Source organism: Semicossyphus pulcher, unplaced genomic scaffold (assembly GCF_022749685.1).
Source record: "Semicossyphus pulcher isolate SPU_LCO1_2020_fin unplaced genomic scaffold, fSemPul1.0.p SCAF_3, whole genome shotgun sequence".
NCBI lineage: Eukaryota > Metazoa > Chordata > Actinopteri > Labriformes > Labridae > Semicossyphus > Semicossyphus pulcher.
The window spans coordinates 4,078,630-4,104,116 of NW_027211704.1; the positions used below are offsets into that span (position 1 = coordinate 4,078,630).

The window sequence follows — 25,487 nt, forward strand, 5'->3', positions numbered from 1 at the left end:
GGATAACTCGCCTTTCTGGACGGGTTTAATAAATCAGGAGGCAACAGGTCAATCAGACATTTCTTTATGACGGCTGACTTCATATAAAGGTTGCTTTTGTCAGGCCCAGCTGTAATCAATCATCAACCCTTGGAAATCTCGGCTAAATTTAAAATTATGTGCATACTTTCAATACATCATTCACTGGGAGATTGTGTATGAACAACAACCTCAGGGGCCTTTGGTCGGTATAGCTACAGTTTACAATTTCATTTAGCAGACGCTAGTGCCAACAAACAGCTTCAAGTGCGACCGGACACCGGTGCTGACAGGCAGTGCACAGGGTGTTTTTTTAAGCTAATTTCTATTTTTTTTTTAAAGATGTTTTTTTTTTTTGCTTTTTGCCTTTTATTTTATAGGACGGCTGAAGAGAGACAGGAAATGTGGGGAGTAGAGAGTGGGGGGTGACATGCACCGAATGATCGGCAGACCAGGAGTCGAGCCTGCGATCAGTGCAACGAGGACTGTAGCCTCTGTATATGAGGCACCTGCTCCACCAACTGAGCTAATTTATCTTAAAGGGCCAGTTCGCTGTTTTTTAGCCTCAGTCCTATCATGCTGTTATGGGGAGCTAATGCCATTATGGTAGGTAGCAATTTGGCTCTGTGCCTTTGTAGACTGCAGACCTGAAGATGTTTTAGACGATCCACCGGTATATTCTCTTCGTATTTCGGATTCTGTCCCGCTCTAAAAGATAAGATAAACTGTAGTATTTCACTCCAGCGTCTCTCGCTGGGCAGTTCTTTTCAGAGGGAGGGACGCAATGCATGCTGGGTGTTGTAGGAATGTAGAATGGGAGAAACCACGAGCTGTTTGTACAACTTTCTCCACAGTTATGGCGCCGATTTCAAATGTCATTGCTTCTATCGATTACAGAGAACACCAGCGTTGACTGACAGTGGCAAATTTCTCCTTTAAGGCTTATAAAGGCGTATGCCTGTAAAATTTGCCCCATCTGAAATGACTTCTTCTAGTTAAACAATTTTTCCTTTTTTAAAGGATTGTTATTTAGGGCTGCCCCCCCAACACACAAACACACATATAGCCCAAATGCTCATGAGGTTAATTGTTGACTCTAAATTGCCCGTAGGTGTGTGTGAGAGTGAAAGGTTGTTTGTCTCTGTGTGTGTCAGCCCTGTGATTGACTGATGATCAATCCAGGGTGTAACCCCGCCTCTCGCCCAATGACAGCTCGGATAGGCTCCAGCCCCCTGCGACCCTGAACAGGCTCAGCGATATAGATGATGGATGTTTTGTTTTTTAAATTTGAATCCAGGTAAGAGAACCTCGATGTATAAGATCGTAGTTGTACAGGAAGGTTAGAAGTTATTTTCTTCATTGCTGCTGTCATGCGACTCAAGCTGTGGGAGGTTTTTCTTCACACAATGAAGGAGCATTTTTAAAAAAAAATAAGATAAAGGTTTTTGTTCTCTGAACAGTGAATTTCACCGCCGCGGTTCCATTGCTGACCCTGTGATTGACTGTGACCTTGGGAGTTTGTGGAGTATTTGTCACGCAAGATACACAAAGACTTCTCGAGCCTTGTATGGCATTTACTGGTGATCCTTTGCACTGTGACATTCAACAACCGTGCAGGGTGGGGTTCACTGTGTCAAGCTAGAGCAAAACACGTGACCTTTTCAGAATGGATGGTCAGCGTGACTATAAATGAACCAATCCATCCAAACATAACTCCAGGGTACTTCTCATGTGCTGCAGCCTTTATTCCCAGTTCTCTTTGTCGTACTGTAACAAACAATGGCTGTTATCACTTCCTGCCTGCTCAGATATCTCCCTATAAGAGGAGAATCAGGAGAGGTGAAACTGATAGGGCAGACTGCAGTCGATACAATCCGGGAAGTAAAAGCCAGCAGAGAGTGATGCTTGGTCGTCCTCCCTCCCTCTCTGAGCCCTCCAGGCTCTTCACCATCATAGGAAGAGACAATGATGAACTCAAGAAGCCTATTTATAGCCGGCGATTGGCCAACACTAGCCCTCTGTTTCTGCACTGTGGACATCCGCCTTGGCCAGTAGTGTAGTATGTGCACATGACTGAGAGGGAAAATAAAGGAGGGGAGCGACAGAGTCTCATTGGATCCAATCCAGAGGAAGAGGAGAGGATAAGAGGCAAAGCGAGATAAGAAGAGGCAGGGACGGGGCTGGGCTCGGGTCCATCCATCAGTGCACGGAGGAGAGCTGAGTGCTTACTTTGGTCTTATGCAGGAATTCAGCGCAGGCTCACTGTTTTTTTTGGCATTTGACCTGACGTGAAGCCAGGACTCCCCCCCGGGGAATGGGCTCTCTTTTGGCAGCGTTGCTCACAGAAGCTCTGCCAAGTTGTCAGGTGAGGAGGAAGAGCTGGAGGAGGTGAGCTGACTCCACGCTGAGGATGTGTTTGCATAGCAACGAGCTGTAAATGTGTTTGTGTTCTTGGCTTCCTGCACAGAGTGTTTAGTGTTAAATCCACTGTGGCTGATTTTCATGTTGTTGTTGTGTTATTTCTGCCTGAAGCGTCTCATGAAGCCTCATTTTGCAAATTCCAAGAGCGTGTTTTTGTATGCTTTAACTTTACTGTGATGCTGAAACATCTAATTGGTTAATAGTGATTAGTGATTATTTGATGATCTATTGATTGGTTATGTTTTTAAGCAGAAATGGCAATAAGTTTAAGCTTCTTAAATATAATCAATTTCAGATCATCTTCATCTTTTACAATATAAAACCACTTATTTATTTATAGACTCACACAAAGGCTAGTCTCATTAATAAACCCAGGTCTCCCCCCTCCTCCCCTTTCATCCAGCCTCATAATAACTTACAGAAACATTGACTTAAATGTACTCTAACATTAACATTAAGCTTCTACATGCAGTATATTAAGACACTTATTTCTTTGCACATTGCACGTCTCCCTATTTCACACTGTAAACTTGTGCACACACTTGCACACAGCTCTTTCACTGCACATTTAAAAAGTTATATTGTTTATATTTTATTTTATGTTATTGTATGTATATTTGTAATGTGTATTTTATTTTAATCAAGTTGTTTGACAGTAGCTGCACGATGGTGCAGTGGTTAGCACTGGTTGCTAGTTCGGACGTAGTGAGCCTGTATGTGTGGAGTTTGCATGTTCTCCCCGTGCATGCATGGCTTCCCTCCGGATACCCCAGCAGTCCAAAGACATGCTCATTAGGTTCATTGGTGACTCTAAATTGCCCGTGAGTGTGTGAGCGTAAAGGTTGTCTGTGTCTGTGTGTCAGCCCTGTGATTGACTGGCGATCACGGTGTACCCTGCCTCTCGCCCAATGACAACTCCCGCGACCCTGAAGACGATAAGCATTAGCATAAGCATGATTTCTATAATAATTATTTTTCTTTTTTTTGCTCTGCACCAAAACAACGATAACAAATTCCTCATGTGTAAACCTACTTACCGTTAACCCTGGTTCTGATCCTGACCTTTCATCCATCCATCTGAGGTACACCCTGGACTGGTCGCCAGTCAATCACAGGGCTGACACATAGAGACAGACAACCTTTCGCACTCACACCCACACCTATGGGCAATTTAGAGTCACCAATTAACCTAACGAGCATGTCTTTGGACTGTGGGAGGAAGCCGGAGACCCTGGAGGGAACCCACGTATGCACGAGGAGAACATGCAAACTCCACACAGAAAGGCCCACCTTGCCCAAACCGGGGTTTGACCTTCTAGCTGTGAGGCAACAGCGCTAACCACTGCACCACCGTGCAGCCCCTGACCCTTTTCTGACCATTTTTCTCGACCAATTTATCCAGAAAGAAAAAAATAATCATTAGTTGCATTTTCTTTTTTTTTTTGCAGGCCTACATTGCTAACCCTAACCCTAACCTCTTTGCATTATGCAGTGAACAGTGGTCCAAATCCCGCTCGTTAAACTAAATTCTATTTTCTGCACAGCACTCAGAGACACCAGTAATTAAGTTACCAATCTGTCGGACTCCTTTCCAAGCCTGTGTGAGAAAACAAAGGAAGGTTTTCAAACAAAAGCGTCCCTAAAATTTCCTTAAATATAATTTAGACGGATTCGATTCATTAAAGGAGGGAAATGAGATAATTGAGTTTAGTGCAGGGAGAGTTTGGCAGGATGTGTGAGCTGGCGACCCTCTCTGTGTGATCCAACGAGTTTAATGTGCTGTCTGCTGACGCCTGCACGCATGTATGCACGCACTGTGGCGACAATGAGAGAAGGTGCAGAGATGCAGTTTCGTGAATTAGTCAGTAGGGGTCACATGCAGGCAGGCAGAGATTATGTGTAAGTGATGCTGCTGAGACACACCCTGAATTCTCTCTCTGGCTGTGTCTCAGTGATCTGTGATGCAAAAGGTGGCGAGGTTTATAAAGTGACACGGAGTGCATCCATCGGAGTGTGACGTGCACAGTTAATAAGCTGTGAGAGTGGGGTGAGGCATGAAGGACTTTGCTATAAATTCAGCTCACTTGTGCTGTTTGTACCTGCCTGTGCAGCCTCTGAATCTTTATCTCAGCACCTTTTAATTACGCTGTGATTATGTTCAGCTCGTGCCAGGGATACAATATTGTAGATAGCAATTTGTAAACCTCAAGGTCAGACAGAAAATGTGTGCTCTGTGGGTGTGTGTGCAGATTAATTGCACATTTCTTCATACTTGTGTCCAGCCAGTACTCGTCTCTGACTGTAATCCTCACTTATCTCCTGCCTGCGACTCGACGCAGACGATGCACCGCTCTAATTTCAAACTGCCTGTAGTCTGTAATCTCTCCTCGTGAACTTAAGTCATCCTGCAGAGCGATTTAACTTCAAAGAGAGGCAATTTGCTCCAATGCGCACGAGGGAGTGCAACATAACCAACCGTGACACGACCTTGTTGCCTTGCGTCTTCACACCAGCGTGCGTTTGTTGCCGTTGCTCTCGGCAAACACTAAATTCGGTCATGATCCACCACATGTCCCTGGCCTGCTCGTATTCCACCCTGTGAGATGATTGTGTGAGTCATTTTGGGGCTACAGTTTGTAATCCCCTCCTCAAAGATTATACGAGGAAAAGTGTGTGTGAGCCCATGCTGCCACCATGTCATCGCTCCTGTCGTTCTTTTCTCCAGAGCTGACACCTCTGAGTCGGCTTCCTTTGGCCCAGATTTTCCCTCTGAGGGTCGTGCTGAGCCGAGCCTGTAGCCCTGCAGGCGGCCAACTACAAACATGCAGTGACAATTCAAATCAGTCCAGTCCACTGGCTCTGGCTGTGACTCAGGACACTGAGCGCCAGGCGGAAGAGATGCATAAGCAACCCGCCAAGCCGAACACTGACAGATAGAAAAGAAAAAGAGACGAGGCAGTGCAGAGAATGCAGCAGCTTTATGAGCGTTTCACCTGCTTTATGGCCCACTTTTAGCTCAGCACTTTTGTTCAGGGAGACTTCAGGACTGGAGCAGCGCCAGGTCCTTCTGCAAGCTTAAGTAGTCTGATGTACAGGCACTAACCGCAGCAGAGGATCCGACAGGAGTATTGTTATGCAAGCAGGAAGGGAGCAGTCCTACTTTGATCCAGACGTCGGATGGAGGCAGGAATGCTCCGGTCCTCAGTGCAGTTTGAGCTGCTGTTTGCTGTCCCATCTGGGAATTCTCACATCGGACACTGCGCCGTACTAGCTCAGGGATCTGAGCAGCCACCTTTCAGAATAAAAGCATGAGAGGGATGGACTGATGGACACCTGAAGATAATCATCTTTTTGTTTGGCACTTTCATCGCAAAGTGGTGACAGCTGTCCTCGCACTTGTTAACTTTGTCATCCTCAGTGCGGGTAAGTTTGTTATGTTGAATAATGAGTAACAAGAATGTCTGTTAGAGATTAGACGAGAGAACTGCATGCTTCTAATTACACTGTATTTAAAATCATTAAGTCGATCTGAACTCTACATTCAGCGTAACGACCTTGTTGTCAAAAGCAGCTCAGATAACCAAGTGCACGACAACAAAGTGCTTTATTCTGTAGTGTTTGTAGAGCGTGCGAGCACTCGGCAGACGCAGTCCTTTCACAATAAACAGTGTCCCATGTTGGGATGTCTCTGCCATGTGTGTGACTGCAGGCACAGCGGGAGGTCTGAGCGAAACAGGACGCAGTCAGGCTGCTGCACCAAGTCCTGCAGAGACTTTGCGGTCCCATGCCGGACTTTTATTGTCTTGCCTGGGACAGAGAGTCATGTGCTCAGTAATTGCCGGGGATGTACTGCTGACTCATACCAGAGTGTGTGTGTGTGTGTGTGTGCTACAGGCTACCACTGCATCACACTCACCTCCTTAGATGAAACTGTGATCATTCATGAAACTCTGTTTGATGTCTTCATCAAAGAGTGAATCAGCTGTTCTTTAAAAAGCAGTTTCTTTATAACATGAGGTTTAAATAGTTTGTTTTAAAGATGCTGCATGAGATGCAAACTCATGCATGATTACAGAGTCTTGATAATAGCCTTTTTTCTGTACTCAAACTGAAAGTGTACTTTAGGGGGAAACAAAAACAGGTTTTCTAAGATGTCTGCACTGTTTTTCATTTTAACAATTTATCAAGTGACTAAATGTAAAGTGTGTTCTGGGGCTTCAAACCCACATAGAATTACCCCCAGAATCTGCAGCTCCTCCCAGCTTTATGCAGCAGTTTAGGGGTTTTCGGCTCATTGTTTTGGCTTCCTAGCACGCCACTGTTTTACTTCACTTTTCATGTTTTTTTCAGTGTTTCTGTTGTTTTCAATGACACCCATTACACACTACCAGCCCAGCACTTAATAGCAGACAGAAAGTTGGCCTCGAGCAGATAAACTTAATGGAGCTATTAGCAGCTACAAGCTATTTCCTGTAGAGGTCAGAGGAGACCGAAGCAGAGATGCTAAAAGACATGCACAACAAATGCTGCATAATGTGTTAATCTGCAGTTGTTTGCAATGTTTACAACATTATAAGATAAAATACAGTTTGCAGCTTGTTCCGAGAAAAAATGACTTCCTGAAGCATCACCAAAACAAGACAACAAAGACAGTGTAGAAGAGGTGTCTGCAACCCTGCTCCTGGAGAGCTACCTTCCCGCATGGTTTAGGTTTCTCCTTACTCTGACACACCTGATTCAAATGTTTTGCTCTTTATCAATTCCCTGAGACGCTTCAGTTGGTTGGAGACCCTCGCTGTAGAAGAACCTTACAGTGAAAACAGCGGTGTTGAGTTATGCTAGCAGCTCCGTAAGCTTTTCACTTAATGCTAACCTTAGTATACTGAGGGAGGCAGCGGCTCAGGGGTAGAGTTGGTCGTCTCTAAAGCCGTTTTCCCACTGGTCAAAAAACCTGCTAACACCCGGCTTTTTAGCTTAATGGGAAAGGTTACAGTCGGCATTCAGATCAATGGCGATCGGAGCCGAGGCAATAATTACCCGGGTCTACTGCAGAATCACTTGACCCGGGTAATTATTGCCTCGTCTCCGATCGCCATTGATGGGAACACAAAACCCGTGTCGACACGCTAAATTGAGATGGGAAAGGTAATCGGAAGGTTGGGGGTTTGATTCCTGACTGCCACACCTGGAAATGTCCTTGGACAAGACACTGAACCCCAAATTGCTCCCAACGGCATAGCCATTGTCGGTTTATTAGCATACACTTTACATAGCAACCTTTGCCATCAGTGTATGAATGTGTGTGGGTGAATGGGTGAATGGGACATGTAGCGTAAAAGCGCTATGAGTGGTCAGAAGACTACAGCAGTGCTATATAAGTGCAGCTCACAGTGACGATGGTAACCCTCTGTTGTTTAAGTGTAATGTTTACGATCATCACTATATTAGTTTAGCATGTTGCTGTGCGGGTGTACATGTTCTCCCTGTGCATGCGTGGGTTCCCTCCAGGTACTCCGGCGTCCTCCCACAGTCCAAAGACATGCTCGTTAGGTTCATTGGTGGCTCTAAAATTGGCCGTAGGTGTGAGCGTGAGTGTGAAAGGTTTTCTGTCTCTGTGTGTCAGCCCTGTGATTGACTGGCGATCAGTCCAGGGTGTACCCTGCCTCTCACCCAATGACAGCTGGGGTAGGCTCTAGTACCCCGTGACCCTGAACTGGATAAGCGGTATAGATGATGGATGGATGTTACTGTGCCAAATGTAAAGTCAGGGGAACACCAGAGTCAAAAGCACGTATCCTGTAGGAGCCATGGACGTCTGTTAACATTTGGATACTCACTCTCTTTGTGGTTGGCACTAAAACACACTGAAGCTCCACAACCAGGCTTTGTGTTGCCTGGTTATCTGCTCAGTATAATGCACACAGTCCAGACCATAAAGTAATTTAATTTTGCATAGGGAGCCCATGCATGAGTCTGGAAACACCACTAATGGGCGGTGATGTCATTTCAAATAAAACAGATCTATCATGTGTTGAACGCGCTGCACTTTTGAACTTCGCTGTCACTCTTGTTTATGGTACGACAACAGAAATAGTGTCCTGTGGTCAGACGGCATCTATTATGGTGCTGCGGAGGGCATGATTTTCTCTCTCTTCTCGACGGCCTGCATCGTGTCCGGGACACTGCGAGACGCTCTGCATGCGCACAACAGCTGCTTTGTAGCTTCTTTCTCATCATTCCTTCAAAGACGAGGCCTACCGCTGCAAGCGTTGTGGTCGTGTTGATGTACTGCACAGTAAATCCTGCTGATTTTAAATTACACATAGCATCAAAATAATTATCATGATATTACAGCAAATGCATGCACGCGGATGTTTTCAAATACCACCGAGCATAGTTCTCAAAGGGCGATTTCTGTTCCCTCGTAAATGCCACGTCTCTCTGTGTCTCGCTCTGCGCGTGTGTGTGTTTGTGTGTGTGTGAGGTTTGTCTGGTTTGGAAAGTCTAGTCCACAGACATGCTCAGTCGCGGATATGTTCCACCTTGGCTAACCCAAAATGACATGTGTGCTGGCCCTGGAAAAACATGATCCATATTTTATACGATCCATATAAAACTGTTGCATGGTATGGAGCGTTCAGACACGAGGTGATTGTGCAGAGGTGCAGGTATAGGGCTTGATCTCAGTTTTGCTGTCTGTCATGAACGGCTTGAGGTGATGATGTCAGGTCGGATCTCTTCACAACAGTTTGTTTCTGCTGGAAATACGGAGCCAACTGGGAGGAGACCCCAGGGTAGACCTACAATCTACTGCATATCCCACCTGGCCTGGGAACGCCTCGGGATCCCCCAGGAGGAGTTGGAAAATGTTGTTAGGAAGAGGGACGTCCGGGCTAAGTTGCTTATCCTGCTGCCACCGCGACCCAACCCTGGATAAGACGAGATGGATGGAGATACAGACACACCAATCTGAATATAAATTATATGTGGTGTAGCTTATATAAAGATTCAAACTGCATGTGTCGATTGGGAATACATAGGTTCTAATTGGTTGTCTGAAAGCGATATATATTGATTATTAGTTGCTTTAGTTTGACGAGTAGTCGGATATAAATATATAAATAAGTTGACTTGAACTTCAGAAGCCTAATTAAGTGCTGCTCTTCAGTCTTAAGGTTACAATTCATGTCACAGTTGACTGACATGTCGCTGTTGCAGCACCTCCCTGGAGATGCGACATTTCAGAGCAGCTTTCCCTCCAGTGAACTGAAGACGAGTTGGAACAGACAGTGATGAAAGAGCACGCACGGCTCTGGGGGTGGTAACACGACGGACATGAACTTGGAGGTATTGGCTGCTTTGGAGTCCTTTGAATGTCGTGTCAGATTTAGGAGTTCAACAGATTCCACCTCACTGATTTTGTGAACTTTAATTCAATAGTGGCTTAACAGTGAACAGGAAGTGTACAGAAAGTGTGAGGCTCAGATGTAAACTGACTGCTTGGATGATGAAAGCTTCAACATGGCAGATTTACATGATTATCATTGGACAACTTGGTAATTTGGTTGTTTCATGTGAGATAATAGGCTGCATGTACGCAAAGGTATTCACCATGATGTCGTTGGTTGCACAGTTTTTGTTTTTTAGAGACAGTAGTGAACACATTTGGTCACCTCTATCCTGACTGACAGGTTGCTATGGTAGCTTGTCAATCCCAGGTGTCCACGTCCTAAAGCATACCCTGCTTATTGTTTTATTCAAATGGGATCATAATTACAAAATAAACGTCATGCTGTGTTAAAGAAGACGTGAAACTAGCAAATGAGACCATCAAGTTGTTAGAAAAATGTTTACTGAGGCAACAAATGAACTGATTTGAATGACTCGGGTCATTTTGTCATCACTTTGCATAATGGGACTTCTTTGTGCAGCCACTGGAGTTGCCCCTGCTGGCCATGAGAAGAATTGCAGGTTTAGGGAGCTTCCTTATTGGCTTCGCTCCTGAGATGTCCACATCTTACATGAGTAAAGATGTAAACATAGCCATATTTGGACAGTGCTTACAATCATATATGTCATGCAATATGTTGGTTACTCCCTGATCTGGTTTCCTATAATTTTGCAGAGACATGTTTTGTCTGAATTTCACTTAAAATATTTGCTTTGAACGACAAAACTAGGAACTTCCTGTTCCTAAAATGGACCACTTTTTAAAAAACAAAACTTTTTTTTAAATTTAAAGCTCCTGTGAGGAACTTTCAGTTTGTGTTGATTTTGGCGCCCCCTGTAGACAAAGCTGTACGGCTTATCTCTTTGTTGATTTTGTCCTGAACATGCTTGAAGTAACAATCTTGAACTTTTTCATTTAAATAAATATCTTTTAAGTCACTATTTATCACCGAATGAGTTAACACAATGGTGATTGAGCCTATGGCCCACTGATGAAAGCCTCTGCAGTTGCAGTATATTGTATTTTTATGGACTGGGTGTCTGTGGAGACATTTGCGGAAAAAATCACAAGCAGCGCCCAGTTAGTGACGCGTTTTCCATCAGCCAGCAGTGGTTGGTCTGCCAGAGAGGGTAGGCGGAGCTAAGCGGCTGCTTTTCCGCTCTCTGCAAGTGTTGCGAGTAAACAGTAATCTACTATGGCTGAACAAACAAAGAAAAGATGGATGACTACAGATACAACTTCAACAAGAAGTGAAAATCCAAAGAAGAAGAAACTCGACGCTCAGATGAAGCAAACAGTCTGAAAAGGAAAGCGACCGTCAGCCAGGAAAATCAAGAGTTAGAACCATGACAAAGGGAGCCAGCCGTATACGACTGGTGATTATGAGAGCACTCAAATCTTCGAGATTGTTATTTAACACAAAATCTCATCCTGCTCGTGTCATATGTTTCAGTTACTTTAAATTTTTGCACTGGAAAATGTTACCAAAGGCAGCGTGCAGTTAATCACTTCGTCTGACACCTACCCCCCGCCAGCGGTTTCAGGCATTAAAAATAACTATATAGAAATAATCAATCTTGTCGCTGATGGTCTGGTTTGATTTTGTAGGTCATATAGAGTCATCAGAGTAAATTTCAGTCTGTTTCATAACCAGATAAAAAAACTCACAGGAGCTTTAACCTTTATTTGCCCAGGAATAATCCCATCGAGATACATAATCTCTTTTACAATGAGTCCTGGCCGAGACAGCCGCATGAAAAGTTTCACATTTGGAACAAACGTCAGACTAAAACAAGCCGAAATTAAAATCAAACAATAAATTAACAGCGTTCAAAATGTAGTGAGCTTTTGCTCTGATGTAGGTGTCCCTGACAGATGGAGAGGGTCAACACTTCAGTCGGTCATTTCTGCCTCTGCAGTGTGAAAGAGCAGCTCAGTGGTGCCACTGAGAGCCATATGCACGCAGGTTTCCACTCCAATCATTTAGGCAGCTCTCACTAATTGATTCCCGCCCTCGCGGCCTCTTAACATGAACTGTTATTATCTGAACGGAAACCTCCATACAAGTCAGCATATTGTTATGCAACAGAAGCCTGGCAAACACTGTATTTTCCATTTTTCACCCCGAGCGCTGCTGTAGATGATAACGCAGAAGTCCTGTATTATTCACTCTGCTGTGTCCTGATGGAAGCCGACAGAGACGACAGCTTTCAGAGCTGAGAGGAGCAGACTCTCAACAGGTCGAATAAACTGACTTTGACTGAGGCAGCGACAGGAACCACTCCTGTCAGTCTGGATTTCAACCCTGTAAGAATCTGTCTGAATTTGCAAAACTCAAAAGCAGTTATTTGCTGTCAAAAGCCGTCAAATAAGCAATAAACTGATAATGATTCATCTTAAATTAGTAACTGGTTCTGAACTCCTCATTCACAGTTCTTCAGTTGTTCTGTTTGCACATGCCAGCGTGCATGCTTTCAATAGGATCTCCACACAGAGAAACGCAGAGCTGCACACATTTTTACCTCTGCAGTCTTTTGAGCCTCGAGGATTAAAGTGGAAAATCATGTTTTATTTGCTTATGCATGAACAGAATCACTGTATCTATTTTAGGTTTGCTGCTGCGTAGTTTGAGAGTTATCGGGTTTATTTCCGCACTTCTCTTCTCCTACCTGCTCTAGTGACCCAGTTCGCAGACTGACGGCCCATCAAAGACAACTGCCCACACTTTGACTCATCACAGCGCTGCAGTATGCTGAGCAGAGCGCCTTCCTGTTCCTACATGGGCTCCAGTTCACCTCCGAGAACTGTGTCAGTTACATAACAGCAGCAGAACTGCAGAGGCAGGTTGTTTCAGTGTACACATGGGAGTCTAAAATACAACATCCGGCGCTGCCTGTGATCCTTTTTCTGATCCTTCTGGGGATGTCTACTTTAGTTTCAGGTTAAAAGAAATAATTTATGTCAGGGCTGCATTGCATCATGGGATACTTTATGTGAGAAGGCCTCATTGACCCTGCTGCAGATGCTGCTTGTTTAAATGCTCCCGATGAAATGAAGTTTAAATAGTTCCTTTTCTTATGAGTCTTTTTAGGAAATTAAATGTTCTTGGCTTGTGCTTCTTTAAAAAGAAAATCGAGTCCCTTCATGATTTAAACAAGCTCTGTTTATAGCTTCAAGTCTGTATACTCCCACCAAATGCAGTATGTAGGATATAGTATGTAGGCTATGGTATGTAGTATATAGTATGTAGAATGTAGTATGTAGTATATACTATGTAGGATATACTATAGTGTGTAGTATATAGTATGTAGTATATAATATGTAGGCTATAGTTTGTAGTACATACTATGTAGGATATACTATAGTATGTAGGATATAGTATGTAGTATATACTATGTAGGATATAGTATGTAGGATATAGTATGTAGGATATAGTATGTAGTATATACTATGTAGGATATAGTATGTAGGATATAGTATGTAGTATATAATATGTAGGATATACTATGTAGGATATACTATAGTATGTAGGCTATAGTATGTAGTTTATACTATGTAGGATATACTATAGTATTTAGGATATAGTATGTAGTATATGGTATGTAGGATATAGTATGTAGGATATAGTATATACTATGTAGGATATACTATAGTATGTAGTATATGGTATGTAGGATATAGTATGTAGGATATAGTATGTAGGATATAGTATGTAGGTTATAGTATGTAGGATATACTATAGAATGTAGAATATAGTATGTAGAATATAGTATGTAGGATATAGTATGTAGGATATACTATGTAGGCTATAGTATGTAGGATATACTATGTAGGATATAATATGTAGGATATAGTACAGGTATGCGATTTTGAACACAGCCATTGTCCTGCTTTATTCAAATATTTCAGGCATCATCAATGTTATTAGTAACACCTGTTCTTTTCCTGTATGACAAGTCAAAATGTTGCTGAATCAAACCAAACAACTTTAGGCATATGTGTGGTTAAAGGTGTTTCACAGCAGAGGGAAATTACTCGCTGTGACATCACTATTTGGGGCGTGGCCAGGAGCACAGACTTGTGTGTGTCAGAGCATATGAGGAGTACATTAGACTGGTTTTATTTCTAACCTTTGGTGGTTTTAAACGGTGCCAGCGGGACACAGCTGCCTGATGCTGAATCATCACAGGGTGTCGATGATGTCACGGCTCTGCTGACCATGTTTAATCACATACACTGACTTATGAGGGATGAACCTCTGTAATGGGCCAACAGATTAACGCCTTAATGCCCGCTCTAATCTCTCGTGCCACAAAAAGTACAGTGGGCTGTTGTTTCAAACACAATATGTTGGTATTTAATGGTGGTAATCTTTGACTAATGGGTGTTTAGTAAACATGACAGAAATGTGTGAAGTGACATTTTAATAGCTAAGAAGACAGAAAACATTTACTTGATGCACATGCCTTTATAAGTGAGCACACACTGCAGGAGAGAGCTGCTGCAGGGGGCTGTGATGTGATTACAATGTGTGATGGACGAGCAGCGAGAGTTAGACTATCATCGATGTTGGAGAGATAATGTGATTATATGTAGCCTAATTCTACAGTGGGAAACGCAGCCTTAAAACATGCTGCAGACTGCATCTTCTGAGAGGATGACACAACCTTCTTCTTCTTCTAAAAAAGAAAGCGTGTTTTTGTGCAGGAGGAACACAGAGTTGCAGCTCTGGTTGTGACACAGTGATCCACTTTAGTCTGATCATGATGCAGTGTGACATGTGGCTTCCTGCCAGGCCAGAAGGTTAATAAGAACATGACAGTAATTTGATCACAAAAAGCAGCGCTGCACACTCATTACAATGTCTATTTAATTATAGAAAGTGTTTATTGTTTGCTACAAAGTAAAGTGTCTACCTTTTTAATAAAAACCATTAAATGATTGATGAAGAATGTTTTATTTAATCTTAATGTTTGTTATAGAGACACAAACGTATTATAAACCACTGAAGAGCAGCACAGCCTTAACTACTTACAACGTCCGTCCCTAGATCTCTCTTTAAACAACAGTAACAGTAACACTTCAAGAGGCCAAAAGATGTACATGCAAATCTGTAAGGCCTTGAAGGCAATGGCAGTAATGGAGTTCATACAAAAGAAACTTAAATCATTTCAATTTGTCCAGTTAATTATTGCTCAGTCGTATCCTCGTCTCCTTTTGCTCCTTTTCCTTTTAAGTTAATGTAACTAACTGTAATCCATTATTTGAACTTGAAGTGTTCCAAAAATTTGTACCACAATAATCATTTTTGAGTTACCGCTAATTCATTGGGATGAGTTACGTCAAATCTCTGTGAGGATTGAGTTAACTTGTTTATTAAGATAGACTGTTAGGTAGAGCTGAGGCTGAATGTCAGTTTTACAGGTATTTAGTGATAAAAAAAAGTATTGAACAAATTACAAATGTCACCTGATGATGGCGCTATAAGAAAAGTCGGGGGAACTCTAATTAACAGTTCATCAGATGATTGCCAAAGTAAGGACAGTCAATGTAAAAGTTGTCAAGATATTTTCAACCATAAATATTGACCAGCTGGTGTCACAGTAATGAAAGTAAAAGGATCCTCCACAGTCAATAGACTCCATCCTCCAGAGACCATCACTGTTGGTGTGTTTCATGACATTACGTCCAATTAGTATTGATGTTTTTCTGTCAAGACCAAAGTGGAGGAGCAAGCAGCACTGCCGTACTTAGAGCCACAACATAAACAATGTTTTAACAGCAGATTTTAGAGGAAATCTAAATCATAATGTGAAACTGGACTAAAATAATACAGTTTGAAGAGCATAATAAAACAGAAAGAAGAAACAGTCATGATGTACCAGAAACAGCTATACAGCTGTAGCGTTGGGTTTCCAGCTGTAACGTTGTCAGAGTCACAAACAGCTGAGAAACTGGTGCCGGAGGGGAAACTTCAACACAAAGTCTGGACGAGTATCACCTCACAGTGAGCCTTCAGCGTAATGTAAGCAGAGCCTTTACTTCTGTGCACCTTTATGTACATGTGAATGTGTCTTTGTGTGCACGTGTGTGATCAGGGCTGGCTCGACCTGTTTTGGAGCCCTAGGTGAGATTTGGTGCCCTGTCCTTAAAATCAGTACTGGTTCATGACCGTGGTGAAAAGTTACAACGCAGCCGTAGCTAAACAGTTTCAGATGCCTCCATGGAAGGTGTGAAGCACGTCACAAAATTATACTTGAAGCTACCTTTATGTATTTCATGCCATTTCACATATCAGTTATCCATGACAGAGCTAATTTATTGATTTAGCATTGATCCTCCCTTGGGAAATCTAGATATCAGACCTCTATAGACCTTATTAGCACCTTAATTACATTCAAAGTGAATATCCATGTACTTTACTTCAGAATCGTTACATTTAATTACATTTGATTTAATGTGTGTCATGAAAAATGTTTGGTTTGTTTTTAGATTTATTTTTTTATGCCTGTATTTTAGAGAGAGGACAGTGGATAGTGCCGCAAATGGGGGAAGAGAGAGTGGGACGACATGCGGCAAAGGGCAGAGGGAGGAAGTTGAACCCGGCGAGGACTATAGCCTCTGTATATGGTCGCCGATTTAACCGCTGAGCTAAACCGGCGCCAATGTGTCATATAAAAGTTTAATGTGATGTTCACATTAGTTAGCACGCTAGCTAAACAGCAGCACCTACAATCAGGTGCTGACTTTTTGCCTTTTCTTTTGGAACAATCAGAATAACTAGAGTTGTGTTTTTTCAGTCAGGACCTGAACGCTCCGTCATTTCTCCTCTCTGTCATTTGTGACTTGTGTCATCAGTGCGCTGCGAGTGCTTGAGCGAGTGCGAGATAGAGAGCAGTTAGCAGAGAGGTTAGCTGTGAAGTCAATCTTTCTTTACATTTGACATTAAAGAGCCAGTTTGCAGATTTTCAACCTCAGTCCTGTCATGCTGTTATGGGGAGCTAATGCCACTATGGTAGAAAAAAATGCAATTTGGCTCTGTGCTTGTGGAGGACTCTTTCCGCTTCTCCAATGGGCCCTGGAAAACCTCCGCCAGACCTACAGGAGGCCAGGGAGCTCGCTACACTACACTTCCTCAATCTAGGGCGCCCGCCTCCGATGTCATGTCTCGTTCAAATCGTCAGGTTTGAAATGTAGACTGCAGACCTGAAGTTTTTGTTAGACGATCCACCGTTATATTCTAGTTGTATTTCTGATTCTGTACCGCTCTGAGCCGTTGCGTTGCCTGCAGCGAAACAGTAGTATTTCACTCCAGCATCTCTCGCTGGGCCGTTCCTTTCAGAGGGAGGGGCGCAATGCACGCTGGGTGTTGTAGGAATGTAGAATGGGCAAAAGCACGAGCTGTTTGTACAACTTTCTCCACAGCTATGGGGCCAATTTCAAATATTATTGCTTGTATCGATTACAGAGAACACCAGCTTTGACTGGCAGAGGCTTTTTTCGGGGGCGAATTTCTCCTTTAAATTTGGGCCTGAAACCCCAAAAACAGCCGCCTGTATCGCCTTGAGCCGGCCCTACGTGTGACCTCAGGCCGACAGAGCGGCCACAGAGAATACACAGAGAATAGCAGCAACAATCAGGAATCTGGGACTAGCTGCTATATATAACAATGAGATCAGGTCTCTTGAAAAACTAGATAGTACGACAGTGCTGAGAAAATTGAATCATGTAGATAATGATGCACTCGTTCAACTCTATTATCTGTTAGTGCTCGGCCTGAATGGAGAGAAAGTGGAGCACTGAAACAGCAGGGTGGAAATCAGGCCTGGGAGATATCTGCGGGTGGAAGGAAACATTCACTGTTTTAGAAGGTGACACCTCATCAGATGACATTTGGCACACAACAAAGTGATACTTAGACGAGGCATCATAAGCTCCTCCACTGAATGATGATGATGTTCAGATTCGGTCCATTACTTTTAAAGACACTCATCTTGCAGCATTTAGAAAATAAGCTCTACCGATGCCTTCTGACCCGTCGGCTCTGCAGCTTTTGAGGGTAAACTGATCCTTCGCCGCCATGTTGTTGGTCTGCACGAGTATCTTTAGTTCTGCCCTCAGGCTGATTATAGGTTTGGAGGAACTGTTGCAGCTTTAGCTCCTCGTACCGCCGGCTGCATGCTTTGATGGTGGCGCGTTTGAAAGGCTGACATGTTGGAAAGGAGCTCAGAGTCAGACCGTCACAGAAACACCAGCCCCCCCGGGGGAAACAAAGCATGATGTCACCAGAGAGATCGAAGCATGAGTCACTTTTATATCTGTTCACAATGGGGGAAATGTGTGTGTGTGTGTGTGTGTGTGTGAGAGTGAAGACATGTAGGTTCCCTTCAGCTCTCTCTCCGGCCTGTTATCGTCCAGCATCGATTTCCCTCTCCTCGCTTTAAAGCAGCACGTGGGTCTAAATGATGTTACTGTAAGCTGCATCATGATGTAACTGTAGCTGGTGTCTGTCTGTAGACGTCTCACTGTGTGTGAGCGGAAGGTTGACTGATGTTTGTTCAGGTAAGAAGATTAATTCTCTCATTTAGTGTTGTTAACATGCATTGTTGTTTTAACGTGAGGTTGTCGTCAGTATAATTCAGCATTATCATTGATCAACTCGTAGTGAATTTGTATAATATGAGTAAATACTGTTGTCGCTTTGCAGAAGTCTGTGTGGTCTGAATGAACAAAAAAGGTTATTCAAGTTCAAAAGGGAAAAAAAACCCCAACACTATAAAGATGATAGCTTGTTAAACGTGTTTATATAGCTCTCCGTCAGTGTCCCGAGTCCAGTGTTCCTTTTTCTTTAATTGTTTTTATCTATTTGTTACTTTATTTTTACTTTTATTTATTGATATATTTCTTCCTTTTTCTTCCATTATGAATAGATTTGTACCAGAAATATCACTGATATTGATGATCTTTACTGACATCACCATTATTATTTCAACTTGTGTCACTTTTTTGACAATCATTACTGGCATCATCAGGATCAATCCCACTACTAATTATCACTGATCCTCTCACCCTCCACGACCTGACTGTAAGCCACTGTACACAGGCACACAGGCACACGCACGTGCACGCACACACACACACGCTCACATCCGATATACCACAATTACATCATTTGTTTATATAATGTTAAATGGCCTGCATTCTGTGTTCTCTGCCCTGTTAATATTTCCTTGTTTTTGTTTTGTTTGTTGTTGTTTGTTAATGTAATGTCTGGCATATGGCAATAATAAAAAAAATATATATATAATTTAATTTATTGTCTCTACTACCGACACCGGGAGTACATTTGTGTTACAGTCCGTCCGTCCGTCCGTCCATCAATCCTCAGGGAACTTTAGGCATCCAGTAGCTTACAAGACATATCACATTACACATCTGCCGCCCCACGAGCCCGTGAGAGAATAATAAAATTATTAAGCAGTGGTTGTGTGGAGGTTGTGCAGATTTAAACATGATGAGCAGTTAGTGCAAACATTACGGTGCAAATGTGAGCGTAAGTGAGCGTTAAAGTGTCACAGTGATTTAAGTCCTGGAGTAAATCACTTTTTGGTTTGTTTGTTTGTTGGTTTGTTTGTTTGTTTGTTTCCCTCTTGCCTTCACCGAGAGGAACCGTCTTATGGCCAGGGGGACGAAAGACTTCCTGAGTCTGTCGATAAGGTGTTGGAAAAAATCTGTGCAAACTGCATCCTACTCCTTTTCACACACGTACTGTTGCTTTGTGTTGAATTTGGCAGTCAGCATCGTTGTTGAGGTTTACTGTTCATATTTTCATTTGCTTATCTTGTTTAATTATTTGATTATTGTTTTGGAAATAAAGATATCAGTCGGCTATTTCTTAGTGAAGAAGCTTTGAACATAAAGACGAATTGTGTTAAAAAGTCATGTTTCAGAACGAGGTGAACCCATTAGTTATTTATTGTCTGTTTTATATTTGGCATAAAGGTATAATGCACTTGACTGTAATTAACACAATGTTTTTGCTTAATAAGTACATTTGCATTTATCTACCTGTCACAGTGGGCAGCTGTGGCTCAGTGGTCGTCGGTCGTGTCTCATTCAGAAGGTTGGTGGTTCGATCCCTGACTGCCTGAGTCAAATGTGGAAGTGTCCTTGGGCAAAACACCGAACCCCAGATTGCTCTATGAACGCCTATAGATCCTGATTGGAGATTGGCATAATAGCCTTCGCTATCAGTGTGTGAATGTGACATTTCGTGTAAAAGGTTTATATATAATGAAGCTAATTATTTAGGCTTTTATTTTGATCAAATCTGTAGTTTTTGCACTGGATGACGTGTATTTGGGCAGGTGAGATAGGATGGGCGGGCGCAAGGAGGAGATATTAAGGGATGAGGGCACACAGCGACATGCATGTGATTGTAGTTTAGCTATCAGCATACGTCTTTTAACATATTAAAGAGGACGGTTTAGTGAAGAGACTGTGAGAAAGAAACTGAGAGGAATCTTGTTTCAGGACCCATAGACACACAAAAAGGTTCAGATGAACAGTTAAAACAGAAGTAGCTGTGATATTATTGTCATATGAAGGGATTTTATTTATATATCGGAACCAATAAGCTGCTTCTCCTCGATCAAAGAGCATTCAATAAACACGCTGTCGTCCTATAATTGATACATAGTTTAGACTACAGATCTTGCATTGTCATCAGTTAGCAGCATCAGCCGAAGGGATGGAGTCAATGGGAATCAGCCCCCACCCTTCCATCTTTGGGGTAGAGGTGGTGTCTGCGGGGCCGGGTGGGGACAGCCGGCGTTGGCACGGCCTGAAAGGAGCCGTCCTCCTGCCGCATGTGCCAAGTGGTGTCAGCCTGCCCCCGGCCCTCACAGCACGCCTCACCCTGCAGGCTGCGGCTACAGCACCAGAATACATTAGGCAAAGCTGCTGAGACATATGGTGTCCTTTTTAGAAGCAACACATGCTTTGATTGATTTACAGACATGCTGTTTGATTGTTTTTAATCTGGGTTTTAAATACATGATTTAAATCTCAGAAACATTTTGGTTCCTTTTGATATTTTACATCTTCACTTCCTCGTTTCGGAATGAAAAGTAGTTTCATTCACTTCCTTGATTTCTCCCAGCTGAGGACTTTGAACTGGTGACTAATCTGGACCTCAGACCTTCAGGTTACTTTCATGTTGTAATTGATACGTAACAGTGTAATGGTCCTTCCCCTCAAACCATCCTCTCCTCTTTCTTCTTTCCCTCTCACTTACATTCACGTTCAGTCAGGACGTCTGTGGTTAGAGAGCGTCTCTCTGTGAGGCAGACGCCTGGAATGCACAGATGTTTGCACAACTGTTTCTACAGTTTCAGTCTGAAATGAAAGCTTGTTATCCATCTTACCGTATACAGACACGATGCACGTCCACAGAGTGCTCTAGACCCGCACACAGCTATCTTTATTTCACCACCACTGTTTTGTCTCTCACTTAAAATCTTGTTTTATTCTAATATTGTTTTTTTTTCAGTATCTTCATAATTTCATCGGCATATTTGATATATATTTATATTACAAATTAGCCAGGAAGTCCACTTATATTTAAGAAGTTATTTGTTAAGGCAAATTTTAACGTTTAGATAAAAACTCATTTGCTGTCTTGCTGTCAGGTGAGGAGATTAAAGACACTTTCAAGTCTGTAAGTTAAAATGAGGCTACCGCTAGCAGCAGGTTAGCGAAACTTTGCACAAAACCCACAGGAGACTACAACAACTCAAAGGTACAAACCAATGACTGTATATATAGATGGACAACACGTCTCCATCTGCTCCCATTGTACGTAATTGATGCCAAAATAGCCCCTGCGACAGGCGCTGCCATCTTGCGATGGCGACGTCATATGGAGCCAGAGACTGCGCAGGAGAGATCGGCGAGTGAAGCGGCGGTTGCCACTTCCGCTAACCCAAACACACACTTAACTTACCGAGCAAGGATCCCGCACACCAGCGTGTTTAACAGCAGAACAGCTTCTCTGTGTTGCACCAAACAATTTCAACCAATCAATCTGCAACATTTAGCCGCAGAGCACCGAGAACGCTCGGTCAGTTAGCTAGCTACTGCGCTGTGGAGAACGTCTGTCTACGCCCACTTCTCAACGATCAAATCAAATCCCTCTAATGATATGTCCCGCCTGCACGTCCTGTTTCACTCGGAAATACGTCACGATACGGAAGCTAGGTACTCTCGAAATGCAGTTTCAGCTCGACTTTAACATAGCTTCCTCGTTCGAACCAACCGTCCTTTCTGGCCAGGATTTGAACCTTGCTGTCTTCAAAGGAGTGACCTCAGAAGACTAGCTCCGTCCACCAGTCAGTTTGGAACTGAAGAAGCCTTTCGGATGAGAGGCGAGACGTCGTCAAGAACTTCAACCATTGCCTTTTGGATTAAGCCTAGAAGTAAATGTGACATGTAGTGTCAAAGCGCTTTGAGTGGTTGAAGACTAGAAACGCGCTTGGCTACATAAGTACAGTCCATTTATCCTTCTCGACTAACTCTCTGCAAGAAGCAAAATAAGTGCTTATATCCCAAAATGTCCGTCTTTGTCTTTAACTTTAAAAGGAGAAGTTAGACGACACTGCATTAGTAAAGTGTAAATACGCTCGTGTTGAAATGCTTTGAAAGCGACAACAGTTGTTTGACACAACAGCGTCCTTGGTGTACAACATATTAGCAGCTCTTCCTAACACCTCTTCTCTTCTCATAGCACTTAACACTGCCTTTTCCAGGTCAGAGAGGGAAGTTAACTCCTTCACTTTATTGTTGTATTTAGATGTAAGATAATAAAAAGTTTAGTCCATCCATATTTTTAATGATCTCTGTCTGTACTGTTTTTATAACTACTGAAAATGCATTTTGTGTTGAAGGCTTTTTGCTGCTCGTGACAGCATCATGAAGTCATCTCATTTGTGCCTGCTCTGTAGGCTGTAACTCGGTGGTTATGGGAGCCATTTGCCCGATGAAACAGGGTTGAAATGACGCCTGTTCAGTCTAATAAAATTCTTTATACTTACATTTGAGTTCTGTTGCTCACTGCTTCTTCTGTTCCAAACACATGAATCATTCTTTGGGTAAAACAAACAGACCTCTGTTCTTCTGTAAAATCAGGATGCTCTTGCATTTGCACACAGAATACCACGATGAGTCTCAACTTGTATTGTAGCTGCAGTTTTGTTTGCTGCGTTTACTTTTATGTTCTTGCAAGGCGTCAACTGCAAGCCAGTGTGATTTATGTAAAGCTGCCTGCTGTGAAAGTAAAATGTGGGAAAATGTATATTCTAGGATTTGTTCTAAGTTTTCGTTCTTTCTTTTCCAGATCTGAGCCCGGTGACTCTCAGCAAACATGAGCGGTGGAGTGAATATCAAAGCCATATCTGCGAGTCAGAGCGACGCCGGTGTCAGCTCCAGTCTGCCTTTACCTCGAAGCATGATGCCTCTCTCAAAGATGGATCCCAAACAACAATACAGCGGCCTCTCCAATCCCTCTCTGCAATATCAGCGCCCCGCCAAGAGACGGCCTTCCTATCCTTTATCTTCCCTTTCCTCAGGCCCTGCAGAGCTGCTGAGAGGTGCCGCTTTAAAGAACCACCTGCTGCAGCACAAAGCTGGCGTGCATTCTCACAGAAGCCCTGCGGCGACAGAGCGAACTGACGGGACGTGCTCGGCCTACAGCAGCCCTCAGATACCAAAGAGAGAAGCCCCGCGATCCAAAGACACACTCGACCTACGCACCAGCACGCTCACCCAGAAGGCTCTGAGAGACCTCCAGCTGAGGCGAAACACGAACCAAAACTGGACCTTTGGGAAATATCGGCTGAGGAGTGTGGACAATGCAGCCGAGGACGACGCCTTGTGTCGGCTCTCTGCTAACGTCCAGCTCAGCCAGGGAAGAGGACGTCTGCTTTATACTAAAGGTGCAAACGGGAACGAGGAACCTGCAAGGTCTTCTGCGAGGAACATCTCCAACCAGGACCTGCAAAGTTTGAAAAGAGAGGTGTTCAGAAACAAATCCAGGTCTTCTCATCAAACATTCAACATGCCACGGCGAGCGAGTGAGCCGGGACAAGTCAACATGGCCGCTGTTGCTCCCTTTAGGTTCAGGTGAGGGCAGTGTTTCACCGCTTTAAGATCTGAAGAGATAACTGACTCACTGACACATGATGCAGCCTCTCATGCTTCCTCCGTAATCATAATCTCTGTTCTGAAAGAAGATTTTACACTTTTAGTCGCAACATTTAGTCTGTCAATGTTCCTTTCTGTCTCATGTCCTGTAGGTTCCAGGTCCATGAGGACACAGACGCCACGCTTGATGATCTCAGTGACTGTTCCTCTGACTCCATGGAGGTCTGCTGTGATGATCTAGGTGAGTCTCTTCTGATCTGGTCCCGCTGATCTTTCCATCCACATCATGCTTTAAACAAGAGGTTCCTTCCCGAGAGGTGGAGTCCAAAGGGTTACATCTTCCAAAACTCCTTAGCGTAGCGTTTGTTCTTGTCTTGAGTGATTCTTCTAAAAGCCTCCAGAAATAATTCAAGTGTATCAATACTTTCTGTCTTTGGTTGAACTGCTCATACTTCTCAGCCTTTTCGCAGAGACTATAAATGAGTCAGTGTCCACCCGGGGACGTTTGTTGAATCCTCTTCCCTTTCCTTCTCTCCTCTTGTTTCCTGTCATCTCTGTACTTTCCAACTGGCACTGAAGCCTCACCGGCAAATACACATAAAAAGTAGTTCCAACAGCTTAGGCAGACTGAGAAGAGGAAGGAGTCAGTGACGGACACCTGCTTCGGATGTTAGAGGATTTATTGGCCGGCTACCAGTTGTTAATGTCTGCCATTAGAATGCTTCACACGGCCAAACCTGCACCTATCATTTGGTATTATCATCTATTATTGTCAACAAACTACAGCATTGTCTTCAGACATTCAGCAGACCTTTGTCTTCATGGCGTGAACTTTATTTAATACCTGGTTATTGATTTGAAACAGCGGCAGCTTGGTTAAGATGAGGCACCAAAACTTCTTGGTTAAGTTTAGAGAACAATTTACTTTTTGTTTGTCAAAGAAGGAGGCAAGTCCGGTACACGATGATGTCCTGACAGCAGTTACAATAACTCAACTTCAACTTTAGGTCTCACCCCGGACACAAACCTGCTGAGAGAATGTCCTGTCTATGTTTGACCGATCCTTCCAACCCAACCACGTACGAGGGCTGTACCCGAATATACCTGAATATACAAGGAGCCTCATCCACCTTCATTAGACTTTAAAAAACATCAGATGATAAAAATTGTGATGCAAACTCGCAGCGCTGAGAGGGGGAGAGCACGAGCACAGAGGGAGGGAGGAAGCGGGTCATCTGGGACTGAAGTGATGACGTGATATACGACTCAGTTTGATCATCAGACAGAAAGATCCACGTCTGTGTCCTCCCTGCACTGCGTTGTTATAAACTATGATGAACTGATAGGTTACAGCTCCTGCTCGTGTCATTCACTGCAGGGTGAGACGTACTTTATACTT

At 43.3% G+C, this 25,487-nt stretch overlaps 1 protein-coding gene across 1 annotated transcript; it reads left to right on the forward strand.

The window, feature by feature from the left end:
• The first annotated feature begins 5,842 nt into the window (after positions 1-5,842).
• On the forward strand, positions 5,843-24,358 carry LOC138605806 (uncharacterized). The gene is made up of 3 exons (XM_069678247.1): positions 5,843-5,862; positions 23,283-24,067; positions 24,241-24,358. The coding sequence occupies exons 2-3, from the start codon at positions 23,310-23,312 to the stop codon at positions 24,356-24,358; spliced, it is 876 nt and encodes a 291-aa protein (XP_069534348.1). The 5' UTR covers positions 5,843-5,862; positions 23,283-23,309.
• Positions 24,359-25,487: the final 1,129 nt, after the last annotated feature.

Bases quoted from the DNA above. Each gene is read 5' to 3' on its own strand.
- LOC138605806 (XM_069678247.1), top strand. From the start codon at position 23,310: ATGAGCGGTGGAGTGAATATCAAAGCCATATCTGCGAGTCAGAGCGAC. The intron at 24,068-24,240 runs GTGAGGGCAGTG...CATGTCCTGTAG, and splicing joins GTTGCTCCCTTTAGGTTCAG to GTTCCAGGTCCATGAGGACA.